The sequence below is a fragment of the Puma concolor genome, chromosome B1, assembly GCF_028749965.1.
Source record: "Puma concolor isolate L17-30 chromosome B1, mPumCon1.1.hap2, whole genome shotgun sequence".
In the NCBI taxonomy this organism is placed as follows: Eukaryota; Metazoa; Chordata; class Mammalia; order Carnivora; family Felidae; genus Puma; species Puma concolor.
The window spans coordinates 202,595,356-202,621,407 of record NC_141670.1 but is presented as its reverse complement, the minus strand read 5'-3'; the positions used below and the strand labels follow the sequence as shown (position 1 = coordinate 202,621,407).

At 54.2% G+C, this 26,052-nt stretch overlaps 1 protein-coding gene and 1 long non-coding RNA gene across 3 annotated transcripts in view; one reads left to right on the top strand and one right to left on the bottom strand.

Moving 5' to 3' along the window:
• Nucleotides 1–1,782: 1,782 nt before the first annotated feature.
• CRMP1 (collapsin response mediator protein 1) overlaps nt 1,783–26,052 on the top strand; it is a 78,976-nt gene continuing 54,706 nt past the window's right edge. Inside the window, exon 1 of one of the 2 annotated variants that reach the window (XM_086705485.1) lies at nt 1,783–2,186. In XM_086705485.1, coding sequence (XP_086561611.1) covers nt 1,806–2,186 — 381 coding nt within the window. In that variant the 5' untranslated portion in view covers nt 1,783–1,805. Of the gene's footprint in view, nt 2,187–6,568; nt 6,778–26,052 lie in introns of those variants that run through there. The other variant, XM_086705486.1, reaches the window with a different exon arrangement.
• Nucleotides 3,288–7,064, bottom strand: LOC147582125 (uncharacterized). Its single transcript, XR_015250610.1, has 3 exons — nt 6,518–7,064; nt 3,683–3,813; nt 3,288–3,540 (listed from the first exon to the last, which is right to left on the bottom strand). It is a non-coding gene; the product is annotated as an uncharacterized LOC147582125 (long non-coding RNA).

The following is a 26,052-nucleotide window of genomic DNA, read 5'->3' as shown; positions in this document are numbered from 1 at the left end:
CAAGTGGGCAATTTGTTACAGGGTTACAAGCCAGCAAATGTGGGGAGGTGTCAGCTACTATGAAGCCAGTAGCCCTGGAGTGATCAGTCCATGGGTTCTGACAGTCACAAGAATGAGAATGTGAGTCCGACTGTCTGGGACTCCAGAACTGGCCAGACCTGGTGCTGAAGGGACAGCTCCCAGAACAGGGAGGACCTGGGGTGTGAGGCCAAGCACTCTTGCCCCCTGCTGCGGTCCCCACCCAGCCCCAGATGCCGCTTGTCGGGACTCGCCTGCAGAGGGTCGGCAGCTGGTGCTCCCATCCGTCCAGAAAGAGCAGCTGGGATCGCCAGGTCCCCCGAGAGACTCTCAGGCCCTTCTGCCTGATAATAATCATGGAAAAATGAGGGACAGTGTCTAGGGGAGGCACATGGAGCCTGGCCTCGAAGAAGGATTGAGGGGAGACGCAGATGAATGACCCCCAAGACCCCATGCCTCCCACGTGGCCCAAGTCAGAGGAAGCCTGGGACCCTCTCTTGCAAGCTCCTGGCACATTAAGGATAGGCTGTACAAGGGGTCGTGGGAGGTGACCCTAGAGTGGCGAATATGTATCTGTCTGGGTGACTGACAGGAGAATGTGTGTATGTACGTGTTCATCTATCTCTCTGTGTGTCTTTCTCCGGAGGGTTCCTATTTAAGCTTCCAACTTTCCTTATTTCTGGTGTGGATTTCTGTGTGGGCGTCCTGACCCGGTTTATGAGTGCATTTGTGTGGAGTCACCTTGTGAGTTTGCCTTGGGTATGAGTGTGTGACAATGTCTGTGTGGAGTGGGTGTTGTAGGAGTGAGCAACGTGTATGTGTGTGTCATTCGTTCCCGTGCAGGAACGTGGTTCTCTTGTCTGCCTGAGCGAATGGGGCCGTCGCATGGCCCTCTCGTCTTGCCGTATCATCTTTCCCAGCACTTAGCACCTCCTGGTACGTTATGTGTGTTTGCTTCCTCCCTCCTTAGAACGTCCGCTCCCAGAGGGCAGGACTTGGTGTGTTTTGTCCACAGCACTGTCCCCAGCACCAAACACGTGCCAGGCACCAGCGGGCACTCAGAATAGCGAGGAGCGAATGAATGCTGGGTCCAACGTGTGAGTGCTTCTCAGGTTGCGCAGTTAATTTCGGCGTACTGCTGCTGGGTTGGCGGTGTTGGGTGACTAGGAGAATTTACGGCGAGGATGTGTGTAATTGGCTCGGAATATGTACAAGCTTGTACGTGTGTGCAAAAGTGTGTCTGGGGAGCTGAGTGGAATGGACTGTGGTGTGTGCGCTAGCGGATTTGTGCATCTCTCACGTGTTGTATGGCGTAATTGTCTGGTGTGCTAGTGCGAACCTGTGTGTGCCTGAAGAGCGTGTGTGTGCCCGCACGCGAGTGTGTGTGTGTGTGTGTGTGTGCATACTCGAGGCTCCCACCCCTCGCTCTCCTCGCGCCCTGCGCTCGGCCTGGGGGCGGGGAGTGGGGGTGTGGCGAGGGCACTGCGGTTCGGCGGCCCGCCCTCGGCGCTGCGGCTCCGGCGCGTCACTGTCCCTCCCCGCCCCCGCCGCGGGCCCCGCCCCCCGGTCCTTTGTAGCCGGCCGCCGCGCTCGCCTGCAGCCGCCCGGAGGCCCCGCCCCGGCCCCGCCCCGGCCCCGCCCCGCCGCGCGCCCCGCCCCGCCCCTCCCCGGGCCGCAGTCGCGCCTGGGCCGCCGCGGGCCCGCAGCGAGCGCGGAGCGCGGCGCACGGCGGTGGCCAGGGCCGCGGGCGGGCGGGAGCGCGGGCGGGCGGCCGGCCTTGGACCGGCATGGCGGACCGGCGGCGCGCGTGGAACACGGAGGACGACCTGCCCGTGTACCTGGCGCGGCCGGGCAGCGCGGCGCAGACCCCGCGCCAGAAGTACGGCGGCATGTTCGCCGCGGTGGAGGGCGCCTACGAGAACAAGACCATCGACTTCGACGCGTACAGCGTGGGCCGCCGCGGCTCGGCGCGCACGCCTCGCAGCGCCGGCCGGCCCGACGCCGTCGGCCTGCCGGGGCCCGGCGGCAGCGAGGACACGGCCAGCGACGTGAGCGAGCTCTCGGGCTCGGCAGTCAGCTCGCCGGGCGAGCGCGAAGAGCGACCACCCGCGCTGCGTATCCGATGCCCCGCGCCCCGCGACCTGCCGCTCGGCCGGGACAATGGCCAGGTACCCTCGGGGCGCGCGCGGACCGGACCGGGGGGGGTGGGGTGGGGGGGCGGGGGGGGCGGGGCCCTCGGGGCAGTTGGGCGTGGAGCCGCTGCCCCCAGGCTTGAGAGGGCTCCCGAAGGCCCCTCCCCCACTCCATCACCCCGGAGGGTCGGAGAGGTTGTGCGATTTGGTTGGGGTTGGCCAGCATAGCCCGTGAGACTCCAGAGGGTCCTTCGAGATCCAGTCCCCCGCTCCTCTTCCGCAGAAAGGAAGAACAAGGTTCTGAGAAGGAGAAAGTAAGTTGGCCCAAGGTGCCATATGGACCCTTAAAATGCGAGGGGGCCTCTAGGGTGACGTTAACCCAGGGATCCCCATTCTCTGCTTAGTGAAAAGGAGGGGAGCTCCTTTCCGCATTCGTCCATTCATTTTTTCACGCACTCATCAGCCATTATAGAGCACCTACTGTGTACCAGGCTCTGGGAGAGGTTCTGTGAAACGCCTGTGGTCACACAGGTTAAAGCTGAAAGAAACCTTTCCTGTGTGCTCCCTCTGTGCTTTCTAGGGCAAAGGTTTGGTTAAAGATTTAGCGGGATCGGGCAGATAGAACTAGAAACTGCTATCTCCAAGCACCGACATCTTCAGGGGACGCTCCCGAGTCCCGCAGCACGACGCCAGTGTGCTCTCTTCACAGAGCAAGTTGGAGGCAGAGCGGAGGTTTGAACCCCAGTCTCTAGCTTCCTAGACTTGGAGGTTTTTACCCTCGGAAGTGGAGGCGCATTAGGGCGAGGGAATGCCAGGCCGTGGGCCCTATAGCTCTTCTCCCTTAAGCTAGAGGTCGCCAGGGAACTGGAGGAAGATGGACGGATAGACAGCACACCTTTGGGATGTATGTGTGAGGGTCGGGGCCAGATGCCGGAGAACGGAAGTTGGAGCACCCGAGGGCCAGCGAGCTGTCAGCTTAGCGGGGAACTCGGAGTCTGAGCACTGCTCAGGCCCCAGACCCCTGGTGCTGGAGTCCTGGTTCAGCACGCTGGCCCCACCCCAGGCCAGGGTGGGCGATAGATTCATTGTGAGAATTACATCAGTTAATGCTGGTAGTCAGTGAGCATTCAATAAATGTTCGTTTTTGAATTTTACTATCATTTTTTATTAACCCTTCTCCCCTTAAATACTATGAAAGGAATAAAGCGAGAGGGAGGAAGCAGAGCTCCATCCAGACAAATCTGGGAGGGCTTCCTGGAGGAGTGGGGGCTGGGGCCAGCCCGGGGCTGCTGGGACGCAATACTGGGTCTCCTGCTGCTCCCATTCCCGATCGCCTTCCGCCTGGTGTTCCCGCAGCTCGGGAACTCTCCGTGGTCCTGAATCCGGCGCCCTGAAAGGGGGAGGTCTACAATGATGGTGTGTGAGGTGAGGGGGTGGGGGGCAAGGGAGGGAGACATCAAGAGAGTCATCTTCTTTTCCCTGCCCCTTCTTATTCTTCCCTCACCACCTCCTAACCTGGTGGCTGACCTCACCTGGGATCCGGGCTTCTGAGCCCTTGCCGGAGGTCTCAGGGCTGCGGGTCCAGAAGCTGGGGTCAGTACCGGGAAACACTGCTTTCCAAGCCAAGGAAGGCGCTTCGCCCTTTGAACCTCAGCTTCTCCACCTGTGAAATGGGGATGGCCTTTTTCTCCCAGCCACCCATAAGGCGTGGTGGAATATCAGGACGGCGAGAGAGCTTTGTGCACGTCCCGAGCAGTCTGGAAGTGCGTCCCTGACAAAGCTACGGTCAATGTCACCAGCGCCAACGTCGCCCCCAGGCTCTGCCTGGGCCGGCTCCGCAGCCGCGCCTAGGCACTTGGGGATGCTATGCTGGTCGCTTCACCTCTTCCACTCCTCCCTCTCCTCCTCTGGCCCTCTCTTCCCTTTCTCGGTGGCTTCTCGGGGACTGGACAAAAGGCGGCGCCTCCAGCGCGCCTAGGGCTCCAGAGCCCTCGAGGTTCGGGGCTGCGGAGCCAAAGGGCTCACGGTCTCCCTAGAGGAGAGGCGTTTTACTTTCTGTGGACCAGGCGGCCACAGGGCTTGGGCTCCGGGGCGGGCTTCGCGGCTCCAGTGCTTTGCAGAGGGTATGGGGCCGGGAGTCCTCCTCCCCCCGCCCCGCCCCCCCCCCCCCCCCCCCCCCCCCGGCCCAGAAAGCCCTCTCCTGGGGAGGGAGGAGGGGTTTCTGCAGCGCCGGCGCAGCGTTTGCGGAGGCCCAAGGCCCAGCGACTGCGGCGCTTTGTACCAGAGAAGTCTGCTTGGGAGCAGAGATCTGTTTGGCCAATCGCGAACCAGTGCCCCTCCCCCGATACGCACGTGGTCTTGTCCCCAGCCCTGGAGCTTCCCTGCCCTGAGTGGCCCCTGGGGACCTCCTAGTACATGGAACCTAGGACTTAACAACGCTGAGGAAGAGAATGCAAGCGTCATGGGAACGGAGACCTGCAAATTCTGGTCACCAGCAAGGATTTAATCCACCGCTCGAGCCCAGAGGCCAGGCTGAATGGACGAATGTAGGAGAGTGAGCTCTAGAGAAGGTGTGCGGGAACCTGGCCTCCAGATAGTGTTCTGCTGTAGCTAAAATACTTTATTTATTTATTTATTTTTTATTTTTAACGTTTTTTATTTATTTTTGAGACAGAGAGAGACAGAGCATGAACGGGGGAGGGGCAGAGAGAGAGGGAGACACAGAATCGGAAGCAGGCTCCAGGCTCTGAGCCATCAGCCCAGAGCCCGACGCGGGGCTCCAACTCGCGGACCGCGAGATCGTGACCTGAGCCGAAGTCGGCTGCCCAACCGACTGAGCCACCCAGGCGCCCCTAAAATACTTTAAATAAATGAGATATCATTTTATTTCTGTAAGCCCTAACTTCCCACCTGTATAATGGGAAAATTACGGCCTAGCGTCCCTGGAATAATAAGATGCTTCTCTTTTGTGAACTTACAACCCCACCTCCATTTCAAGGCCAAGGCATCTCTGGCCTCCTGTCCTGGTCTGGGTGACTGGCCTCTAGGTGGCCTGTGAAGGTAAGGGTCTCAGGCCTCAACCTGCTTAGTGGGGGCTTTACCACCCCTAGCACACCCTCCCTCTGGGTGGCAACTTGAAAGTAAAGAAGATGGGTCTTCTAAAAGATACTGCGGCTAAGAATGTTGCAGGCAGAAAGTGAATGGCAGAGAAAGTTAGCATTTTATTCTGTCTGGAGATTTGGGGCACCTGTCTAGGGCTGTGGGGGCTTGCTGGGACTCCTGCTTCCTTCGTCTTCTCTCTTTTCTCCTTTCCTGTTTATTAAGCTATGCACTGGCTTCCTGCCCACCTGTCCCCAGAGGAACATCTGGGTCAGGGGTGCTGGGGTTCTGGTACACTATACCCTGGGAGGCAGGACATCCTATTCCCCTCCTGTCTCCTAGCCTCTCCTGGGGTCTGTGGGGGACCTTAGTGCCAGTGGTCCGGCCCTCCAGGCAACCACTGGTAGGCAAGACCATGGGGGTGACCTGGTGGCCCCAGGGCCAGGCTGCTGTGTGAGGAGAAGCTGCTGCAGAGGGTGCAGCTGGTCAGCCATTAATTGGGTTAGGGCCTTGTCTCATTCTGCTGCACTCCATCGGCCTGGCAGTGGGGCTCCTGGTCAGCCCTCAGGGAGGCTGATTCAATGATGTGAGTGGGGAGGGTGGTAGGAAAGGCTTTACGGAGAAGCCGAGAAGCCGTTGCCGAGGAGTCTGGGAGATGGGTAACCTTTGTCTGGGGTTAGATATTGAGGAAGAGGGTACAGCCTGAATAAAACGGCTTGCAGGCCTTGGAGATGGAAAAGTGCTTAATTTAACTCCTCTATTCAGGGAGTGTGCACGGCGCATGGACAAACGGAGGCTGCGGCACGAGAGGCAGGAGGGGGGCGGTCGTTGGGCCGGGTCCAGAGGGCCCTGAACGCCCCCAGCAGCTCGGGCGGGTCCTCCGCGCCCGCCCCGCACTCCCTCCCCCGCGCAGCTGTTCCCGGAGGCCCGCAGATGCGGTGCCGCACACCTGTGGCTCCGTCTGCACCGCCGAAGGCCGTCTCTGGCATTTAAAAGCACCCTGAAAACCAGACCTTTGCAATCGCGAGAGCGAGGCCGGGGCGCAGCCGAGGGCGTGTGCGCGGGGCGGGGGGCGGCGGGGCTGGGCGGCTGGCGGAGGGGGGGGGGGACGGAGGGCGGAGTGGGGGGGGGGGATCGGAAGGGAAGAGCTTCCTGGTTCGAGCCGAGAGGGGCGAATCGGGCTCGGCTCCGCGCCGCCGGGAGGAGCTGTCTGTCTGTAGCCCCCTCCTCCCGCCCTCGCCTCTCCCTCCTCCTCCCGCCCTCCTCACCGAGCCGGGCGGTGCTGGCAGCCGGAGCGGCGGCGGCGGCGGCGGGCGGGCGGGCCGAGCAGCCGGGGCAGCGGGCGCGTGGGCAGCCGCGGGCGCCGAGCCTCCGTCCCTCTCTTCTGCCCTCCCGGGCCTTTGTCACCGCGCCCGCGGGGAGCGGGACCGGCTGAGCGAAAAGACAGCCCCACAGGTCCGCCGGCCGGGCCGAGGGCGCCAGCGGGGCCATGTCTTACCAGGGCAGGAAGAGCATCCCGCACATCACGGTAAGCCGGGCCCCCGCCCCCGCCCCGCCGTTCTTTGTGGGCTGGGGGTGGCCGCCTCCAGGGTCGGGATCCGCGGGGGGACTGCAGGGGCGGCCCGCGAGGCTTCCTGCGTGGCGGCGGGTGGGGCGGGGCTGATCTCAGCCTTGCAGCCCCCTCCCCCCAGCCTCTGGGGACAATGGTGGTGGTGGGGGGGGAGCCCCGCACGGCTAGGCGGGGCCGGAGTCTCGGGTCCCTCTCCCCGCGGGCTTGCCGGCTCCCCCCCCCCGCCCCCCCGCCACGGGAAGTGCCAGAGGGTGGCGTGGACCCGGTGGATGCGGCGCTGAACAAAAGAGGGAGGGGCGCGTGGGGCCGAACCCCTCCCTCCGGCCCTGGAGCGCGCTTAGGGCGGGGAGGGCCGATGGCCTGCGCCCGGCCTCTGCACGGTCCAGCTCTTGCGCCTCGCCGCCGAGTTCCTTCCATGCCAGAGGCAAGAAAAATGCCTCTGCCCACCCTCCCCCCGCCCTTCCCCTGCCCGTACTGATGGAGTGGAAGTCTGGACCCAGAAACAGCGCCATGATGGAGGAGCCCCTCCCATTCCTCACCGCGGCTGAAAATAACCCTCTCGGGGCTGCGCTGGCAGCTGTGGCCCCAGAAGGGTTAACACTGGGGGGTAGGAGAGCAGTGGGCCCGAGCCTACCGCCGCCGTCCCTGGGTGCGGCCGGAAACAAAGGATCCCTGCTTTGTCTTGGGTGGGGAGTTGAGGGCTGAGGACGCAGCGGTGGGGAGACCTGGCCTCCACCCCATTCCCTCCTTGGCACCGGAGGGGAGCCAAACCAGCCCCGAAGGATGCGCCCCACAGGCGCTGTGGAAGCCAGTGGGCCTCCGGTGGTGGGTGCAGGAGCAGCCAGGGGCTGGGAGGTGGGATTCCAGGTGTGATAGAAGCCTCCGGCGGCGTGACACCTGAGGTCTGAGGACACGAAACCCAGCCTACTCCTACTCCTTTACACAGAATCCTGCCTCTGGGAGCCCTAGGGCGCCTACAGGAGGGCAGCCTTGGGTAGGGGGAGGGAGCGGGCACTTCCCATTCACCTGCCCAGTCTATTGCGGGCATTATTTTACGGAGTCTTCTCGAGAAATCGTTTGAGGGCGGCATCGTCTACCCAAACCTCCCAGAGGCTGGAGCACTGGCTGGGGCACGGGTGAGAGGAAGGCTGGGTGAGAGCCCCCCATGCCTCCTGCCCAACTGTGGTCTGAGTCTTCCTCTAGAAAACCCCTCCTGGGCTCAGCTTCAGGTCTTGCCAGCAGGCCTTTGGTGAGTTTGTGTCCAGAGGTATGACCCCTGAGGGTAGAGACCGTCTCTAACCCATCCTTGATCCCTGCCTTCTGAGATATGAAGGTGTAAGTGGCCAGTCCTTTAACACTCTAGTTGCCTGTGAGTCGCTGGAAGGGGTCTGGTTGACCCCAGGCGCAGCAAGTGGGAGGAAAGTGGAAGGGTGGGGGGGTGTTTGACCAGGTCCCTGCCTTGGGACTCTCTCGCCCTACCCCCTGAGGGGAACTAGGGCAAGTGATGGCGGTGCAGGTGATGGATGCAGTGAAAGATGAGTCTGGAGCCTTGGGTCCCATTGTGGCTGTGGCCCATGGAAGGTCTGTCTACCCCCCACCCCCGGGAACCCGGTTTCTAAAAAGGCGGTTTGGCCGGATGATCTTTGAGGCAGGTCTCTGTAAGGTGCCCCAGACTCAAATAGTTCTCAGTCTGCAGGGACACAGCAACCACCCTGCCCGCCTGCTGTGACCCGCTGAGCGGAGGTGACTTGGCCAGGCTTCCGTACCAGACAGATCTGGCTGCTCATCCTTGCTCTGCCAGCTCTCTTGGCCTCCGTGCTCCGATACCCCAAATGGGCCAACGCTGGCCACTTCCCAGGACCGATGAGCATCCAGGAGAACTCTGGCAAAGCGCTGAGTGTGTGTCAGGCACATAGTAGGTGCAGCTGGGACTGCTGGCTGATTCTGCTGCTTTAGTGTTTGTGTGAAGCTAGTAGTCAGCCTGTGTGTCAAAGAGAACCCAGTGGAGTGGTTCCAACAGCTTCAATAGCTTGGAGAAGTGGGAAGGAGATGCTGAGAATTATACTTAGTTCCTGGGAAGGAGGCTCTTGATGAACACTTGTGTTTTATTTGGTCCACATAAGCCCACTCCATCCAGGAAGATCTATGGTTTAAAGGAAGAGCAAACCAGAGAGGATGGACTTGACTGGAGCCCCTTTGCAGGACCCTCGGCTTCCTGAGGGTCTCTTGCTGATAATGTCCATGTTGTGACAGGAACCAGAATGCCGTTAAGTGGGTGGGAGGGCACCGTGGCTTTCCTGATGCTGCACCCCCGGCTTGTGCAGTCATACTCACTCGGTAAACTAAATTAGCGCTGGTCTGTGCTGGGCCCTGTGCGGGGTGTGAGGCCAAATAGGAAGGAGGTGGGCCTTTTGCTCTTATCTGCCCAGAGTTTGGCAAAGACTGACATTTCCGCCTGAAGTTTGCACCAAGGTGTGGGGGCTGTCATAAGGGGACACCGAGGGGCCTGGTGGAAACCACAGCAGAGAAACTCACCCTAGTCCTGGGATGGGGGACAGGAAGGATGGGGGAGGGGGTTGTTTCTGCCTGAGTGGAGGGAGGCCCAGAGGCAGAGGAGTGTGGCATGCTGGAGAAACTGAAGGAAAGTCCGCATTGTGGGAACCCAGCCTCTGCTTCCAAGTCTTCTCTGTGCATCGGGAACAAATCCTGGATGTTTCCGGCAGCCATGGTGGGCGTGGCCCGTGGAGGGGCCTTGGGGGTTGGAAAAAGACCAAGGGAAACTCTCAGCTCGTCCCCAAGGACCCCACCTGCTTCATGTTTGGCCACTCTGTGCCCCCGTGAGCCTCAGCGTGGTCATCTGGCCAATCGGGATAAGGTTCCAGCTTACGCAGAGACTCCAGAGGTAGGGGAGAGGGTTCCTCGAGCAGAGGAGAAAGGGACATCCCAGGCAGGGCAGGGCTGAGTCAGGAAGATGTCCTACCCACCTTGATGGTGAGCGGGCATCTTCCCCTCTGGTTCCCACCTCAGCCTTTTCCTGAGAGAATAGAGCACCCGACAGAGAGGAGGGAAAAAGCAGAAACGCTTCGCTTCACCCCCCAAGGTTGTTTAAAATATTTACAAGGCGCTCCTTCGTGTGTAGCTTTGTAAAAAAATTAATGGCACAGCCAGGGATTAACTTAGCTAGAGCTGTTTCTGGAGCCCACTGCGGTGGTTAAGTGTTAGAACATCCTGGGCGTGGCTATCAGCAAACAAAGGCACATGGTTTCCTGGCCCCCCCCCCCCACAGGCTCTGTCTCCCAGCTGAGCCACTAAGGAGTGGGGGGCCTGATCCGCTGTGGGGGGAGACCAGCGTGTCCACACAGCAGTTATGAATTATTACTATTGCAAGTAGGACCTCACGAGTCCTGGTCATTTGTGGTTTTGCAGGCTGTTATTATTACAGCATTCACCATGACCTCCGTGATCTGACTCGGTGTCCAGAGCGCCCCCATGAGGGAGGCGGGTTACTTGGATCATCCCTGTTTCCCAAAGAGAAAACGAAGGTTCACAGAGGCTTAGTGGCACGGAGGACTTCTTGCGGCGGCCTGTGGAGGAATGAACAGCCGGATTCAAGCAGAAGGGGGAGATGGGCTGGTCTGCCTGCCCTGAAAATCACTCTCTGGTTGAAATCTGTACGAGTCTGTGTGTGTGCCTGCGTTCGATCGAACGGTGATGAGGAGAGAAAGACAGGAGTTAGGAAACCATCAGACTCAGTTAGTGACTCTCATGTGCAAGCGTGCAAACCCCATGTGAGCCCTGTCCTGCTTCTTCCCGAGGATGCCGCTCAATGTATCGATAGGTATTCAGTTTATTTGCTCCCCTTTCTTTTCATGCAAAGGATTTGCGATGCCCACAGTGATTTGTCATGCGTATAGTGAAATCCTGAGGGTCCTGAGGAAATTCCTGAGGATCGAAGTAGAGCAGGGAACAAACCTGCCAGTACTTCAGGCCACTGGAGGTGTGCAGCTGGACATCTGATGGTGATTCGGAGCTTCCGGCATCCAGGGTAGAGAAGCAAATGCTCAGCGACATCGAGTTCGTGACCAGAGAGAGGGAAGTGGGCCATTTTCTCGGGGGGAAAATTATTTTAAGTGAAATTCTTAAAAAAAATTTTTTTAATGTTTATTTTTAAGACAGAGACAGACAGAGCATGAGCAGGGGAGGGGCAGGGAGAGAGGGAGACACAGAATCCGAAGTAGGTTCCAGGCTGCGAGCTGTCAGCACAGAGCCCGACATGGGGCTCGAACTCACGAACCGTGAGATCATGACCTGAGCTGAAATCAAGAGTCAGATACTCAACTAACTGAGCCACCCAGGCATCCCACCTTAATTCCCTTTTTTAAATCTTTCTTTTTTTAATGTTTATTTATCTTGAGGGAGAGAGAGAGAGAGACAGAGCATGAGCAGGGGAGGGGCAGAGAGAGAGAGAGAGACATAGCATCCAAAGCAGGCTCCAGGCTCTGAGCCGTCAGCACGGAGCCTGACGTGGGGCTTGAACTCAGGAACCATGAGATCATCACCTGAGCTGAAGTTGGATGCTTAACAGACTGAGCCACCCAGGTGCCCCTCAATTAAATTCTTAAAAGGTGTTTCAGAGAGGGTAACCATGATATTGTTAGCTTCGTTGGTAACCTAGCTATGCCAACTTAGCCCTGCATGTCTGTGTCTCGTGATAGACTTGGCCCGGACTGAATACATGGGACACACGTGATGTAGCATATGTGAATGTGCCTGGCACGCTGTGAGTGGCTGACAGATGATCGTCTCCCTCTCCAAACTTGGGCTGTCTCTTTGAGGAAACACAAACTCAGGGTGACAGGTGAACGGCAAGGGTTGGCCACATGTCTGTTCTGTTGTTTGAACTGTGCGAGGTGCAATGGGCGGTGAAAAAAATTCCCCGTCTCGTGATCCATAACCTTAACGAGCTTACTGCCTAGGTGACAGAGTGCACACGTGAGCAACCGAGAATGACAGAGCACAGGTGTTAGAGGGCCTCGGGGAGGGGGAGACCTTCGGGGAGGCTGTGGGAGGTGACTGCCTGAGGCTTGGGGGGGACAACACGAGCTAGACATTCAAGGATTTGATTGGTGGAGACAAGGGAAGAGTGTGTAAGGCACGTGGAACAGCATGTGTAAGACTTGGACTGGGGAATGAATATGGTCAGAAGAGAGTGAGGGGTTAGTCATCGATAGACTGGGGGGTGAGGAACGTGAAAGAAATGTGAATTCTACAATTCTTTGGAGGTCAGGTAGACTGTACCCAACATGATAGGGGGGAGCAGATTAGATTCCAAGTCCGGCTCCAAGGGAAGTGGGGTATTTGACTTTGGGCAAATCACCTCCTTTCCCTGAGCCTCAGATTCCTTTTCTCTATAGAGTTGGATTAGAGGATCCAGTTCCGCATTTTGGATACTCTGATTTTATGTTGTGGGTAACGGGAAGCCACCAGAACTTCAAGGAAGTTCTTGAACTGGGAAGATGGTGTCATAAAGGCAGTGTATGTGAGAGTGTGGGTTCTGAAAGCAGACAATTTGGGCTTGACTTCTATACTGGCTGCGTAACTTGGGCGCGTTGTTTCTTTCTGAGAATTGAACGAGTGAATATAATACATGGAAGATGCTGAGAGTAGTGCCTGCACATGGTGTAGCGTCTGTAGGTTAGCTGTTGTTCCTACCGTGGGAAGGCGTGTTAGTCGGCGTTGTTCCATAGCAAGCAGCCGCCAGGTCTGGTTTTCAGCAACAGACATTGAATTCTTGTTCACGCTGTGCGAGGGCCTCGGGTTGGCTGTGACTCGGCCCCCGGATGCCGGTGAACAGCAGTCTGTTCCCTGTGTCTCCTCACTTTGAGACTCAGGCTGAAGGAACAGAGGAGGGAAGCATGGGAGTCTGGTGGCAACTTGAAATGCCTGTGAGGACTTGGGCTCAACTGTGGCTCATAGTCACGCGGCCAAAGCCAGTCCCACGATCCAGACCGAAATCAGTGGAGAGAAGCCCGATGTTAGACTTTCTTAAGGAGATAGGAGGGTTAAGTGTGAAAATTAGGGCACATAGAAGGTGGTAATCAACACCCGTTGGAGCTGATGATGAGGTGGTCAGGACGCATGAGGGGTGAGTTTGGAAGAAAAGGCACTCGAATTGAGTGGGGGATAGAGCGCCAAGCCGAGGGGTCTCAGTGGACAATTGGAAATCTAGATTGGAAGGGGGGGTCAGAGCCAAGGGGCCAGTTACGGAGATCGGAGACCCAAGAAGATAGGAAATGTGAGATATTCTAGCAGCCAGTGGTTCTCAGCCCATGTGCTGTGAGCAGAGGGACACATCCAAAAAACAAAACAAAAAAAATCCTCTGCAGATGCACCGCTAAATTTTGATCAGCATCTAAAATTCGTATTTGTTGCAACCAAGTCGACACGTTGTTCCAGTGACATGTATCAGGTGGCATTCTGCACGCTCACAAGCTGGGAGGTATCCAATGAGTGTCAGTTTTTGTGAATCAAAGGCACGCCCTGGGGGCGCCTGGGTGGCGCAGTCGGTTAAGCGTCCGACTTCAGCCAGGTCACGATCTCGCGGTCCGTGAGTTCGAGCCCCGCGTCGGGCTCTGGGCTGATGGCTCAGAGCCTGGAGCCTGTTTCCGATTCTGTGTCTCCCTCTCTCTCTGCCCCTCCCCCGTTCATGCTCTGTCTCTCTCTGTCCCAAAAATAAATAAAAAACGTTTGGAAAAAAAAAAAAAAATCAAAGGCACCCCCTGGCCTGGAAGGAAGCGTCAGAGGACTTTGCCCTTGAGCATATCAAAAGGACACAGGGCAGTGCATAGTGCCAGGGTGCTGAAGAGTAAGCACGGGCAGTGACGAGCAATTAAAGGCCCCCGAAGACAGGCGGTGACACCAGTAGGGAGGGCACGCCGATGAATGCTGACCGACTTGGCGGTGTGTATGTCTTTCATTACTTTAAGAATGCTGCCATTTTTTTATGCTGTTTGTACATCTTTTTTTTTTTTTAAGTTTGTTTTGAGAGAGAGAGAGAGAGAGAGAGCACAGGCGTGAGAGGGGCAGAGAGAGAGGGAGAGAGAGAGTCCGAAGCAGGCTCCATGCTGTCAGCACCAAGCCCCACATGAGGCTCGAACTCACGAACCGTGAGATCGTGACCAGAGCCAAAATCAAGAGTCGGACTCTTAACTGACCGAGCCACCCAGGCGCTCCTGGACGCGTCTTCTGAACACAGGTTGAGACTCACGGTCCTGGAGAGATGCAATGATGAAATCGTAACTTTGCTCTGCGAAAGGGACTCTGAGTCGGTGTTGGTGGTGTGGGAGAAGGAGTGGGGTCTAAGTAAGGTATTTCCGGGAGGGGCTGATCTAGAAAACGCGAGCAGGCAGTAAACGGAGGGAAGTGATGGCTGTGAGCCTAGGAGGTTGCGCTCGCCCACCTCCTTCCTCGGGCCTGCGCCCCAGGCACCTGGAACATTCTCCTGGCGGGGCTCACCCTCTCTGGCCCTTTGCACTTGTGTTAAGTTGTGCCCCTTCTCCATGGAGGATCCTTCCCCTGGGGGCCGGGAGCCACGAGCACTGGCACGTCCGTAACTGTGGTTTGTCCAACCTCATCGAACACTCTGGAGGGCTGGGACAGCTTTTCTGGCATCTCTCGGGGGTGCTGCAGCTCGCTGGTGACTCACAGAGGGACTCCAGACTGCGTGGGTGGCTGGATGAATGAAGCCAGGTTGTAAATGGTGCTGCTTTGCTGAACGAGGTTTTAGCCACTCCTGCGTTTGACTTTCCTTAACATTTAACTAATCCTATCCGTGGATTTCGTGTTCAGGTGGTTTACGGTCCAGAAGAACGTGAGGGGGGCATGAAGGGTTTTTGGAGCTCAAAGAGGGCCGCCCAGGTGGTACTTTGGCGGTGGGGAGAGGGCAGGTCTGATCTTTGAAGGTGCTTCATCGTATTTCCCACCGACAAGCACGATTTTGCAATAGGGGCCTCCCATTTAAGTGGGTGCAGATCCTGGCACACATGTCCCCTAGGCCTTGACTGAATAATGACTTGGGGTCAGTCCCACAGGAAGACTCAATGGCTCTGATGCAGAAGTGCATAGAGCACACGGGGAGCTGTTCGAGATTTTGTACCTGTCCCCAGATTATGCTGCCCTGTCTTTTGTATCCTGCAATATTCATAGGCCCTTAGGGCTGAAGCCCTAATGATATTTTATTTATACAGTCTTAAAGTCGAAAGGAGCCTTTTAAGTTATGTAAACTTGTCAGCGTTTGTGTGGTTAGGAAGGCAGGAAATAGTGTCTGTTGCTTCTCCCCCAGCCCCCTATCCCTCCTCTAGTGTAGGAATTCCAAATACCCTCTCCTTGCATACCTCTAGTGACAGGGAGATCACCACTTTACTCAGCAGCCTGCTTTATCCTTGGGAAGCTCTGTCGTTGAAAAGCTCTTAGGTATGTGGACTGAGAATCTGCTTCTTGTCCTACGTTTGCCCTCTGGATAGTCACAGCCCTCCTCCTCTTCTACACCGATATTCCTGGAGGCTCTGGAAGGCATTTCTCAGCCATTTCTCCTTATCCAGGACCTTCTCTTTTCCAAAATGGCCCCAGTTCTTTATTCCTCACGGAGCATACTTTCCAGGTGCAGTCTTTTTCTTTCCTCCCCCCGCCCCCCCCGGCCTTTCATTTTCTCCTTTTTCGTTTGCTATCCTCTATTCCTGGGCATGCAGAACAAAACAGACTCAAAATAAAACTTTAATCATTGGGCATTGGTTTTTTTTTTTTAATGTTTATTTATTTTTGAGAGAGACAGAGCATGAGTGGGGGAGGGGCAGAGAGAGACACAGAATCCCAAGCGGGCTCCAGGCTCTGAGCTGTCAGCACAGAGCCCGACATGGGGCTCAAACCCACGAACTGCGAGATCATGACCTGGGCCGAAGTCGGATGCTTGACGGACTGAGCCACCCAGGTGCCCCATTGGGCATGTTTTCATACCTAGGCCAGTATTCCGTGTATGAGGTGTGCAAAGTGCTTTTACACATTATCTCTAGAAATCTTATGAGTTGCTACTTTGATTCGTTCTGTTGGCAGAGCAGGAGGCCGAAGCACACGGAGGTTAAGTATCTGGCCCCAGGTCACCCAGCTAAGAAGCTGTGTGGGAACAGGCTGTGGTCTCTGGTGTGAAGGATCTCCCAGTCTCACGGGAGAGAGAGACAAGAGACGAGCTGAATATAACACATCACGGAGCAATGCTAACTGTAAGGCACAGGCCTCGCACTGTGGGGACTGCAAGGGTGACCGCGTGTTCCTGGGGTCAGGACCTTGAGCTGGAGATCACTGGGGAGAGCAGGTCTGGCAAGAAGGCCAGAGGAAGGCACGGGGATGTGACGTTGCAGTTTTGGGGCATGACATGGTTGCCTTTGTGTTTCAGAAAGGTCACTGGCTGTCATGAGGAAGGGACGAGATGGGCAGCAGGGGGAGAGGTGGCGAGGGCGGATGGGGGGCAGGTGCCGCGGGAAGTGGGAATCAGCAGGTGTATGCCAGGACTTTCTGGACCAGATGCAACACGATCTGGAAGACTTGGGTGTGACATGAGAATTTAGAAGTCGAAGATGGAACTGAGCATCTGTATGCGATCTGACTCCCTAGCTTGCAAAGACTTAAACAGACAGACAAACCAACAGGCTCAGTTCTAAGTGCTTGTCCACGTGTTAATTCATTTAACTTTCAAAAGAGCTCTCTGCATTACAGATGGGAAACTGAGGCTGGGAGAGAGCTTGCCTAGGACACAGGGCTAGTAAGGGCGGGGCCAGATCTGAGCCCAGGCAGTCTGCCTTGGCACCCACGTGCTGAACCATCAGGCCACTCTGCCTCTTTGTCACATGAGATAATGAGTGTGAAAGCATCTGGCCCACAGGAGGCATTGCCAATGCTTATTAGGCGAATAGGTCTCTGCCTTTAATATCTCCCCTCCCTGGAGCCCTTTGCAACTTCCAGAGCCCTGGAATCTGCCTTACTCCCTTTCGGCTATAATGGCAGCAACCCCATTAGGAGGTCAGGTGAGTGCATGGCATTGGGAATGTGCTTGGATAAACAGCGGAATGTGTATACGTGTCCGGCTCTTGCTTATCCCCATTTTGCAGAGGAAGGAACTGAGGCTCAAACACGTTAACCAGGTACAATGAGGAGAACAGGGGAGAACTACCTGGGGGTAATGGGGCTGTCACTTTGTAGGTACCGACGGAGCTAGGTTCAAATCGGGCAGCACCATCTGGCTGTGTGACTTTGAGAAATTACCTCACTTCTCTTATTTCCTCATTTGTAGCAACCATACCCACTTTTTTTTTTTAAGTTTATTTATTTATTTATTTTGAGAGACCACATGAGAGGGGGAAGGGCAGGGGCAGAGAGACAGGGAGACAGAGAATCCCAAACAGGCTCCACACTGTGAGTGCAGAGCCCGACACAGGGCTCAAACCCACAAACGGCGAGATCATGACCCAAGCCAAAACCAAGAGTGGGCCGCTTAACTGACTGAGCCACCCAGGCAGCCCAGTCGTACCCACTTCTTAAAGCAACTTAAGCATTAAAATGAATGCAGAACTGGCACTTAGTATGCCCTCAGGAATGTGATTTCCTTAAAGAGAAAGGATTTGTGTTCAGATTGCTTTATGGAAGGTAAAAAGCAGAGACAAGGAGACACAAAGTGGGTCCCAACGTAGATACGGAGATAGCTGGCATCATTGTCCTTTGGGGCAGCCCAAAGGCCCTGCCCACTCCTGGTGTGTTATTTTAAAACCAGATATTCAGTCCATCAGGAAGTATTTTCCTGAATGTCTGCTGGTATCATGGGACCTGAGACCTTGCTGTTAAAACTGCAGTTGTCATGGAAACGGGCCCAAGCTTCCAGAGAAGGTCTGCAATCCATGGGGACCACCTGTATTTCTAATTCATGAAAGAGGAAAATGCCACTGTGCTCTCTGCCCATGCGAGGGGAGAGCAAATGTGTGTTAATTAGATTGGGTCTCAGGCCTGTTGCCCTTTCCAGAGCTGCCTTCCCGGAAAGTGCTGCAAAGCAAAGGGCTGCAGGGTGATGGGCTGTCCCCTGAGGCAAAAATCAAAGGCAAATGGGCTAGTTTTCTGTGAATGAATAAGAGTGCGCAGCTGCACCTTTTGGAAGACCTGCAAGGGGGGCCTGGGAGGAAGGGGGCTCTGGTTATTAAAGGTAGGGACTGAGTCTTGAGCTGTGAAGTATTTGAGCTGGAAAATCCCGCAGGCAGCTCTCAGCATGTGATCTTTTTTCCTTTTTCTTTTTCTTTTCTTTTTTTTTAGAGAGAGGAAGAGAGTGGGGGCAGATCAGAGGGGGAGAGAGAGAGAGAGAGAAAGATAGACTCTTGAGCAGGCTCCACAGTCAGTGCAGGGCCCAATGTGGGGCTCAATCCCACGACCCTGGGATCATGACCTAAGCCGAAATTAAGAGTGGGATGCTTGGGGCGCCTGGGTGGGTCAGTTGGTTAAGTAGCCCAACTTTTGATTTGCGCTCAGGTCATGATCTCACAGTTTATGTGAGTTTCCAGCTCTGTGCTGACAGCATCCAGCTCTCTGGGATTCTCTCTCTCTCTCTTTCCCTCTTTCTTTCTGCCCCTCCCCCACTTGCACTGTCTCTCTGTGTGTCTCTCAAAATAAATAAACTGGAAAAAAAAAAGAATGGGTTGCTCAACTGACTGAACCACCCAGGCTCCCCTTGGCACAGAATCTTGATGGTGTATCAATTTGCTTTGACACCATAATGCCACGTAAACAAACAACCTTGTAATTCTGTGACTTACAACTTGAAATATTTCTTGCTCTTAGGTCTGTGGGTGGTAGAGACGTATTAGCAGAGCTTGGCCAGATTTGTCATCAGGCTTCTGTTTGGGTCAACTTTTCTCCTCATATCATCTCCTTCTGGGACTCCAAATGAAGGAGGCTCCATCCTTGGCCATGCGGTTTTCGTGACAGAGTACGGACTGTCAAGAGATTGAGCTGAATCCCGTCTGCCTCTTGAAGCTTGTGCTCAGACTGGTGCACTCACATCTACTCTCATTCTGTTGGTCAAAGGAAGGCACACGGGTGTGCCATCAGCTGGTGGGGCAGGAGAGCACCGCACCCACATTGACACATGCCAAGGGTGAGAGAACAGAGAGAATTGTAAAACAAATAGCACAATCCACCCCAGAGGGTCTACATCAAGATTACCTGGGGGTGTTGGTTAGTAACATAAATTCTTGGCCCGTAACTTGCATCTGGTAAACGAAATTCTTGGCAAAAGCCCCTGGGTTGGAGTTTTTAGCAGGTGATCCCAATGGATTTTGAGGATCGTCTAGGCTCAGGCGCCATGTTGTAAGTTGTACTTGCATGAATGACGTGTGTCTACCTGTCCTGTTGAATGTTTGAGTTGTAAACATTAGCCTCAGCATTAGTGGCTTGTAGAGTTTGAAGGCCTGGTAACTTTTAGAACTCACCTTGACATTTCTTTTGTCTTAAGAGAATGCAGTTCAATGCATGAGCAAAGCACATTTCTATTAAAATGGGGCTTCCCTCAGGTCACGATCTTGCAGTCCGTGAGTTCGAGCCCCGCGTCAGGCTCTGGGCTGATGGCTCAGAGCCTGGAGCCTGTTTCTGATTCTGTGTCTCCCTCTCTCTCTGCCCCTCCCCCGTTCATGCTCTGTCTCTCTCTGTCCCAAAAATAAATGAACGTTGATAAAATGGGGCTTCCCTGATCTTCTTGAGACTCATTTCCATGCCAGCCCCTTGGAGGAAGGAATTCTTCCTTTTGCCAAGGAGTGACGGGTCATTTAGTTACTCTGAGCCTCTTCCCACTGATGAACCAGGCAGCCTCATCAGAATCTGTATGTACCCACACATCCCCGGTGGAATTGCCTTCTCAGTGTGAAGAACATTCCTCCGACCCTAACCTTAATCCTCTGAGATCCTTTTTTGATACACATTGTTCATTGGCTTCAGATTCCAATGTCTACATCGTAGGAGAAGGGGTCTGGAGGTTTTCATGACAGAGGATGGACTGTCAAGAGATTGAGCTGAATCCCATCTGCCTCTCGAAGCTTGTGCTCAGACTGGTGCACTCACGTCTACTCTCATTCTGTTGGTCAAAACAGACCAACTTCCCTCCCCCCAACTTCTTGGGAGAATTAAAGTCTTGTACTATGAGTTAAAAGTACTTGGAACCAGTTGCATACATTGCGAAGCATAAGGCACGACTGTTTGTGTTCTCTGGAAATGTAAAGATTACAAAATGCCAGTGAGCTGAGAAAGGAGAGCAGTGAAGAACTACAAGGCTGGAGGAGGGAGAGGGATCTTCAACATCCCGGGGCTGGGAGAAACCTTGCTATCCGAGTGACCAATGATGTGTCAGGACCACGGACAGCACACAGCTTGCCCTTTCCATTCCTTGCTCATCCTGTGGAACCTGGAACTTTGGGAACGTCGTGTCTGTGTATATACTGTTCATTTTGCTGGAATGCTCCCCTCCTCCCCCCTTTTTGGCTTCATGAACTTCTCACATTTCAGAACCCAGCTTAAATGTCCCCTCCTTGATGACATAGTCGCTGTCTTTCCCTGTCTCTGTAATAACAGCTTTGGTTTTCTGCTGTTTTCCAGTTCATAAACGAGTGATTGGGGGGTTGATCAGATGAGAACTGCACCTCTCTTTTCTTCCAAGTCTCCCTTAATGGATCTTACAGTCTTAAGACTTTGCGGTGGAGATGATAGGTTTTATTCCCACCAAGCAGGAGAGAGGACCGAATGCAGGGAGGCTTAATGCTTCATTCATTCAGGGGTGGACAATGATGCAGACGTTTTGCTGTGACCCAGACCTCGCATTCTGGCTGAGGCTGCCTGCTGTTTACTTTGCTGTTGTATGGGTAAGAATGTCTGAAGCTTTAAGAGCTAATTTTTGTAAGCAGCACTCAACATAGCACTTAGTGTTTGTGAAGAGAATGAAGGCGTCCTGCCAACACCAGCTCCCTCCCAGTTGAGGCTGGATGCAAGATAATAGTGGGTTTGAAGACAAGCCCTCCCCTTCTCTGAGCTTCTCCTCTGACTCACAGGACCTTTGGCAGAGATGTGATTGCTGCCCAGAACCAAGGTTTAGGTGGCCCTTCGTGGGAGCTCTTTCAGCATCATCTGCATTGTACAGGCTTTGCACTAAGCCAGCTTCTATTCCCAGGCATAGGCTTAAGCTTTCAGGGAATTTTAAAAGCAGAAAAAGGGATTTCTGATGCATCAATCTTCTCTTTTCTCCTGTGCTGTGTTTCTTCCCCCACCCCTTCTTCCTCCCTTCCTTTCTTCCCTCTCTCGTCCATTCCCCCCCCCTTTATCTTATTCCTTTCCTCCCCTTTTCACTTCCTCCTTCTCTCTTTTCAAACATTCTGTTCTTCTTTCTCCCTTTCTCCTTGCCTCCTGTCTGTCTCCCTCTCTCCTCCTGCTCAGCAAACGTTTGCTAAACACCTCTGGCTGGTCCCTGGGATCCAGAGATGAATCGCCCCAGGCAAGGCTGGCCAGGAAGGGGTGTCCAGCCCTGCGGGAGATGGACACATGAGCCATGACCATGCCAGATGCTCAGTCTTGTAGCAGAGGGGTGTGCAAGGGGCAGTGGGACACGGGGGCACCCCATAGTCTCTGCTGGGGGGAGTCTGTTACTATTAGAAAGATTTGCTCTCCCCCCTGAATTACTACCATATAGAGAGTTTGGTATTTTGCCTTTTCAGCTAAGATTTTATTGTCTAGCACTTTTGTCTGTCGTTAAAAATTCCTGGGAAATATTTTAGCAGCTGAAGGATACCCCATTAGTGGTGTGGTTATACGAGTGCAATTAATTCTGGATCACGCTTTTGTGTACAATCCTTTGACCTGTTCGGGGATATTTTCCTGAGGACAGATTCCCAGCACTGAATTTTTATATCAAAGGTCATGAGCAATTTTAAGGCCCATGATACATTTTGCAACATTGTCTAGTGCTTATTCTTCCTGAGAAACCCCTGCTTTGAGGAAACTATAATCAGTTTCCTTTTTTGTACTTCTGCCCAGTATTTGTGTGATGTCTCAGCTCAGGAGCTTTTGTATGTTTGAGTTCTTCTTTGAAGAAAACCCTTTCATTATCATGGGGACCCGCCCAGACCCCATTCCTCATGGCGTTAGGGTCCCCTTGAGCTGGCATCTGAACCCCTCTCTAGGTCCCCACCCTGAGGTCCTACTTCAGCCAGATAAAACCACATATGGATCCCCCAGCACACCCTGTCCCTCTGTGCCTGCCCCCATGTCATACCTCTTTCTGGAGTCTCTTTTGTCCTTTGCCGCATGGCTAATTCCCATTCATGCTTCCAGCTTAAGTAAGCGTTTTTCCCCTGGAAGAGCTGGAACGGGGGCACCTCTGTGCTCCTGGCAATCTCTGCTCTTCTCTCTGTCCCAGCCCTTCCCAGTCTCCCCCACTGGCCTGAAAACTCCTTAAGGGCAAGTGCTATTTCTTTTAGCTGCACATACTCCTCCCTTAGTTATTTATTGAGTGTGGTTCCTGCTATAGAAAATGGCAAAGAATAAACAATGCGTGACTCTACTGAGTAGTTACACATGCCAGACGTGTGCTAAGTGCTTTATGTATATACCCCATGGACTTTTCCCAACAGCCTTATGAGGCAGGGACAGTTGTCCCCATTTGCAGATGAGGAAACTGAGGCTAGGAGAGGTTAAGTCACCTGGATAGTAAGCAGACAGAGACTGGACCTTGCATCTGACTCTGGACAGTCTGTTCTGATGTAACGCTGATCCAAGGACACGAGCCATACTGAGCGTAATTCCCTTTAGGTCACAGCTGTCATCATGGAATGAATGGCAGTCTCTGGCACACTCTAGCTGTTGGACTTTTGTTGAATTTTTAGTCAGATATTTCATTTCCTTCAAAGAATCGAAAGGGTGATTGTGACACAGAACAATTGTCCTTGTTCACATGTGTGTCTGTGAGAGGCAGGAAATTATTAATTTTCTCTTAAATATGTGACTGTTATTTTGTTACATTCTTAACAATTATTTACCATCAGCTTCACTCCTCTTGGTGTGAGATTTTACACTCAGATTTCCTGCGTGAAAAAAGGGAGCCCTAGAATGCTAGGTCCTCGGGTCACAGACATCTGGTATTTTCTAAATTGTATCTGATTATGAGTGTCATGGATTCTAGAGTGTGAAAATGCTTCTCTTTTTTTAACGTGCTTTTTTAATGTTTATTTTTGAGAGACAGAGAGCTCATGGGGGAGGGGCAGAAAGATGAGACAGAGGATCTGAAGCGGGCTCTGAGCTGTCAGCGTAGAGCCCAATGTGGGGCTCAAACTCACGAACCGTGAGATCATGACCTGAGCCGAAGTCAGACGCTTAACCGACTGAGCCACCCAGGCGCCCCTCGCGTGTGAAAATATTTTAAGATGTGACAGAAGAAATATTTAAGATGTGTTTGGTGCAGTGGATGCCAGGCCGGAAGTTAGGGAACCTTGGGTCTAACCCGTACCCCCGTTAGTTGTGTGAACAAGGGAGGTCACCCGGTCTCTAAGCCCCGTTTCCATCTGAGGTCAGATCAGACCCAACACTCCATAAGAACCACTCGGCACAAACAGGCTTGGAGAGCAGAACTGTCATAAAGCACAATTCCCAAGGTGTCATCTGGGGAAAGTTCCCTTGTCAGAACTTTCCACACAACAAAAGGATCTGTGTTTGGAAAAGATGTTAAGTGCGGTCCCCCGCTCGCGTATTCACGTTACACGTCAGCAGAGTAAAGGATCTGGGTTCTTGTCATATCGACCATCTTTTGTTTCTGCTTAACCCAGAATTTTCTGAACTCACTACCCCCAGGACTCACCTTGTGGAATAGCCTCTACTTAAACCCCTCTGAGCTAGAGTGCCACAGGACATGATTCTGAACATGCCAATTAAGAGGCAAAGGCACTGCTAATTTCAAGGAAGAAAAGCAGGTTGTTACATTGGCCCTTGCCTTATCATACACGGACTTACTGTTTTAGAACTACGCTTGCACCCGACTACGTCGGAGCTCGGACTGGTGCAGTAGCTGCACACAGAATCGGCTGGTAGTTGGGGAGGAGGTGGACTTGAACACAAGCTGCACCACCTGATTCTAGAAAGAGCAGGGTGGGGCTGATCTTCTGGTGTGCAGTGTATTAAATACTACCTTTCAGGCTGAGCCTGAAAAGCCCTCTATTAAATGTGGCAGAGCAGACAGCTGCCTGCGGGAGGCCGTGTTCTGGAAGCCACGCACCAGCTGCTGCTGCCGCTGCCTCACATTCCCCTGCTTTCCGGTGCCCGGGAAACCTGGACACAAGCTTGTCTCTGCTTCTGGGTGTGCAGAGCCCATGCCTCCCCTTTCCCCTGGCACCGGAGTATCCTCCCTGGGAATGTGCACATCGTGGCTGGCTTCTGTCTTAGGGCTAAGAGGCAGGTTGTAGGGCCTGGGAGCGGTTGAGCTTGAAGACAGAGACTCTCCTGCTGGGGCGTAAGATGTGCTGGTTGCTACTTGTCTCCCTTGCCTCGTGGCTCGTAGTTCTTTGTCTCCTGGCTGTGATACCTTTTCTCTCCATCTTAATCCATTTGTCCTTCAAGAATCAGTCAGGGATCCGTCTGTGTGTCCATTCATCCATCTGGCCATCCATCCATCCATCCGGCCAGGTTGTGTCCAATACTGGAGATGCAACACTGAAGAAAACAGGTGAAATCTCTCCCCTGGTGAAGCTACCAGTCTTGTAAGGACATTTGCAGGGCACAGCTATAGGTGGCCCGTCCACCTACATCAGCATATATGCAGGTGTCCCCTGTGAGTTGTGTCTGCCACAGCCAGTGGGTGACCTCCACAGCTCTGAGGTCAGCGGGCAAGTCACATTTTAGACAAACGTGTGGATACATAGCGTGTAGGGGCTGTGAAACAAAGTGGGGGGGGGGAGGGGGTGGGTTTTGCTGGCAGGGCACAGGTGTATGATGTTCCAAACAGGGCAGGCGGCGGGAGGGCTCTCAGGTAAGTGACACCGAACAGACACCTGAAGCAAGTGGGAGAGTGAACTTTGCCTGGGTGGTGGGATTCCAGATTACGCAGGGTCTCACTGACCTTGGCTTTCACTCTGAAGGAAGTTCGGTGCTGATGTCAGATGCAGGCAGAGGGTTCTGAGCAGCAGGCTGTGGGCTCCGTTTCTGCGCAGCAGCCTTCCCTGAGTCTTTAGTTTGGGTTAACCCTTCTTCTCTGGGCTTCTACAGCGTCCTCTGCCTTCTCCTGGTTCATGCCTTGTGCATTCTGTACGGTTCCTCAGAGGGTCCGGGTGGGATCAAGCCCCAGTTAACCCCAGTGCTACCCAGATCAGCAAACACCCTGCATTGGATTTCTGTGCCTAACCCTACTTCTTCGTGACCGTTCTTGCGGTCACCTCCCGTATACACAATCTGCCTCAATCCTTGTCTCAGGCTCTGCATTCAGGGAAGCCCATGGAGGACGCTCCCCCAGAAGTGACTACCCTGAGTTGTTAATGTCTGTTTACTCTCTGTCTCCCTACCCCAGGGCTGGGGCTTACGGACAGAGACGCTGTGATTTATTTATTCATTGCCGCATCCCCAGCTAGGAGATGGTACAAGTGGAAAGCAGCACGCGGCGAAAAGAATTCTCTGCCTCCAAGAAATGCAAAGGAACAATTATTGAGAACCAAGGGTGCTTGGTGATTTTACGCAAGGCAAATAGGGGCAATACTTTTGGGAAGCTATCTGGTCCTGTTTATCAAGGGCCGTAAACGAGGTTTATACTGTGTGACCCAGTTGTTACGCCTCTGAGGACCGAGCCTAATGCGTCAAGCCGAGGGAGACGCTTTGTGTGGAGAGACGCTCACTGGTGCTCACTGCAGCAACGTCACCCGTGCGAACACTCAAAAATAACTCCGATGCCCAACAGTAGGGAGATAGTGAAACAATTTACGGTGTATCCACAAGGTGAAATGCTTTGTGGACACTTACTTATGGCTGTGAAGAACATGTGATAACTTGGGATACCCTTATGGCAAAATGCAGAAAAGGACACAGTTGTGGTTTTGGGGTTCTAGAATTTGCTGTGTGTGTGTGTTGTTGTTGTTGTTGTTGTTTTTTTACTGTCTTTGGGCCTTGGCTACCAGTTCTCTGTCCCCA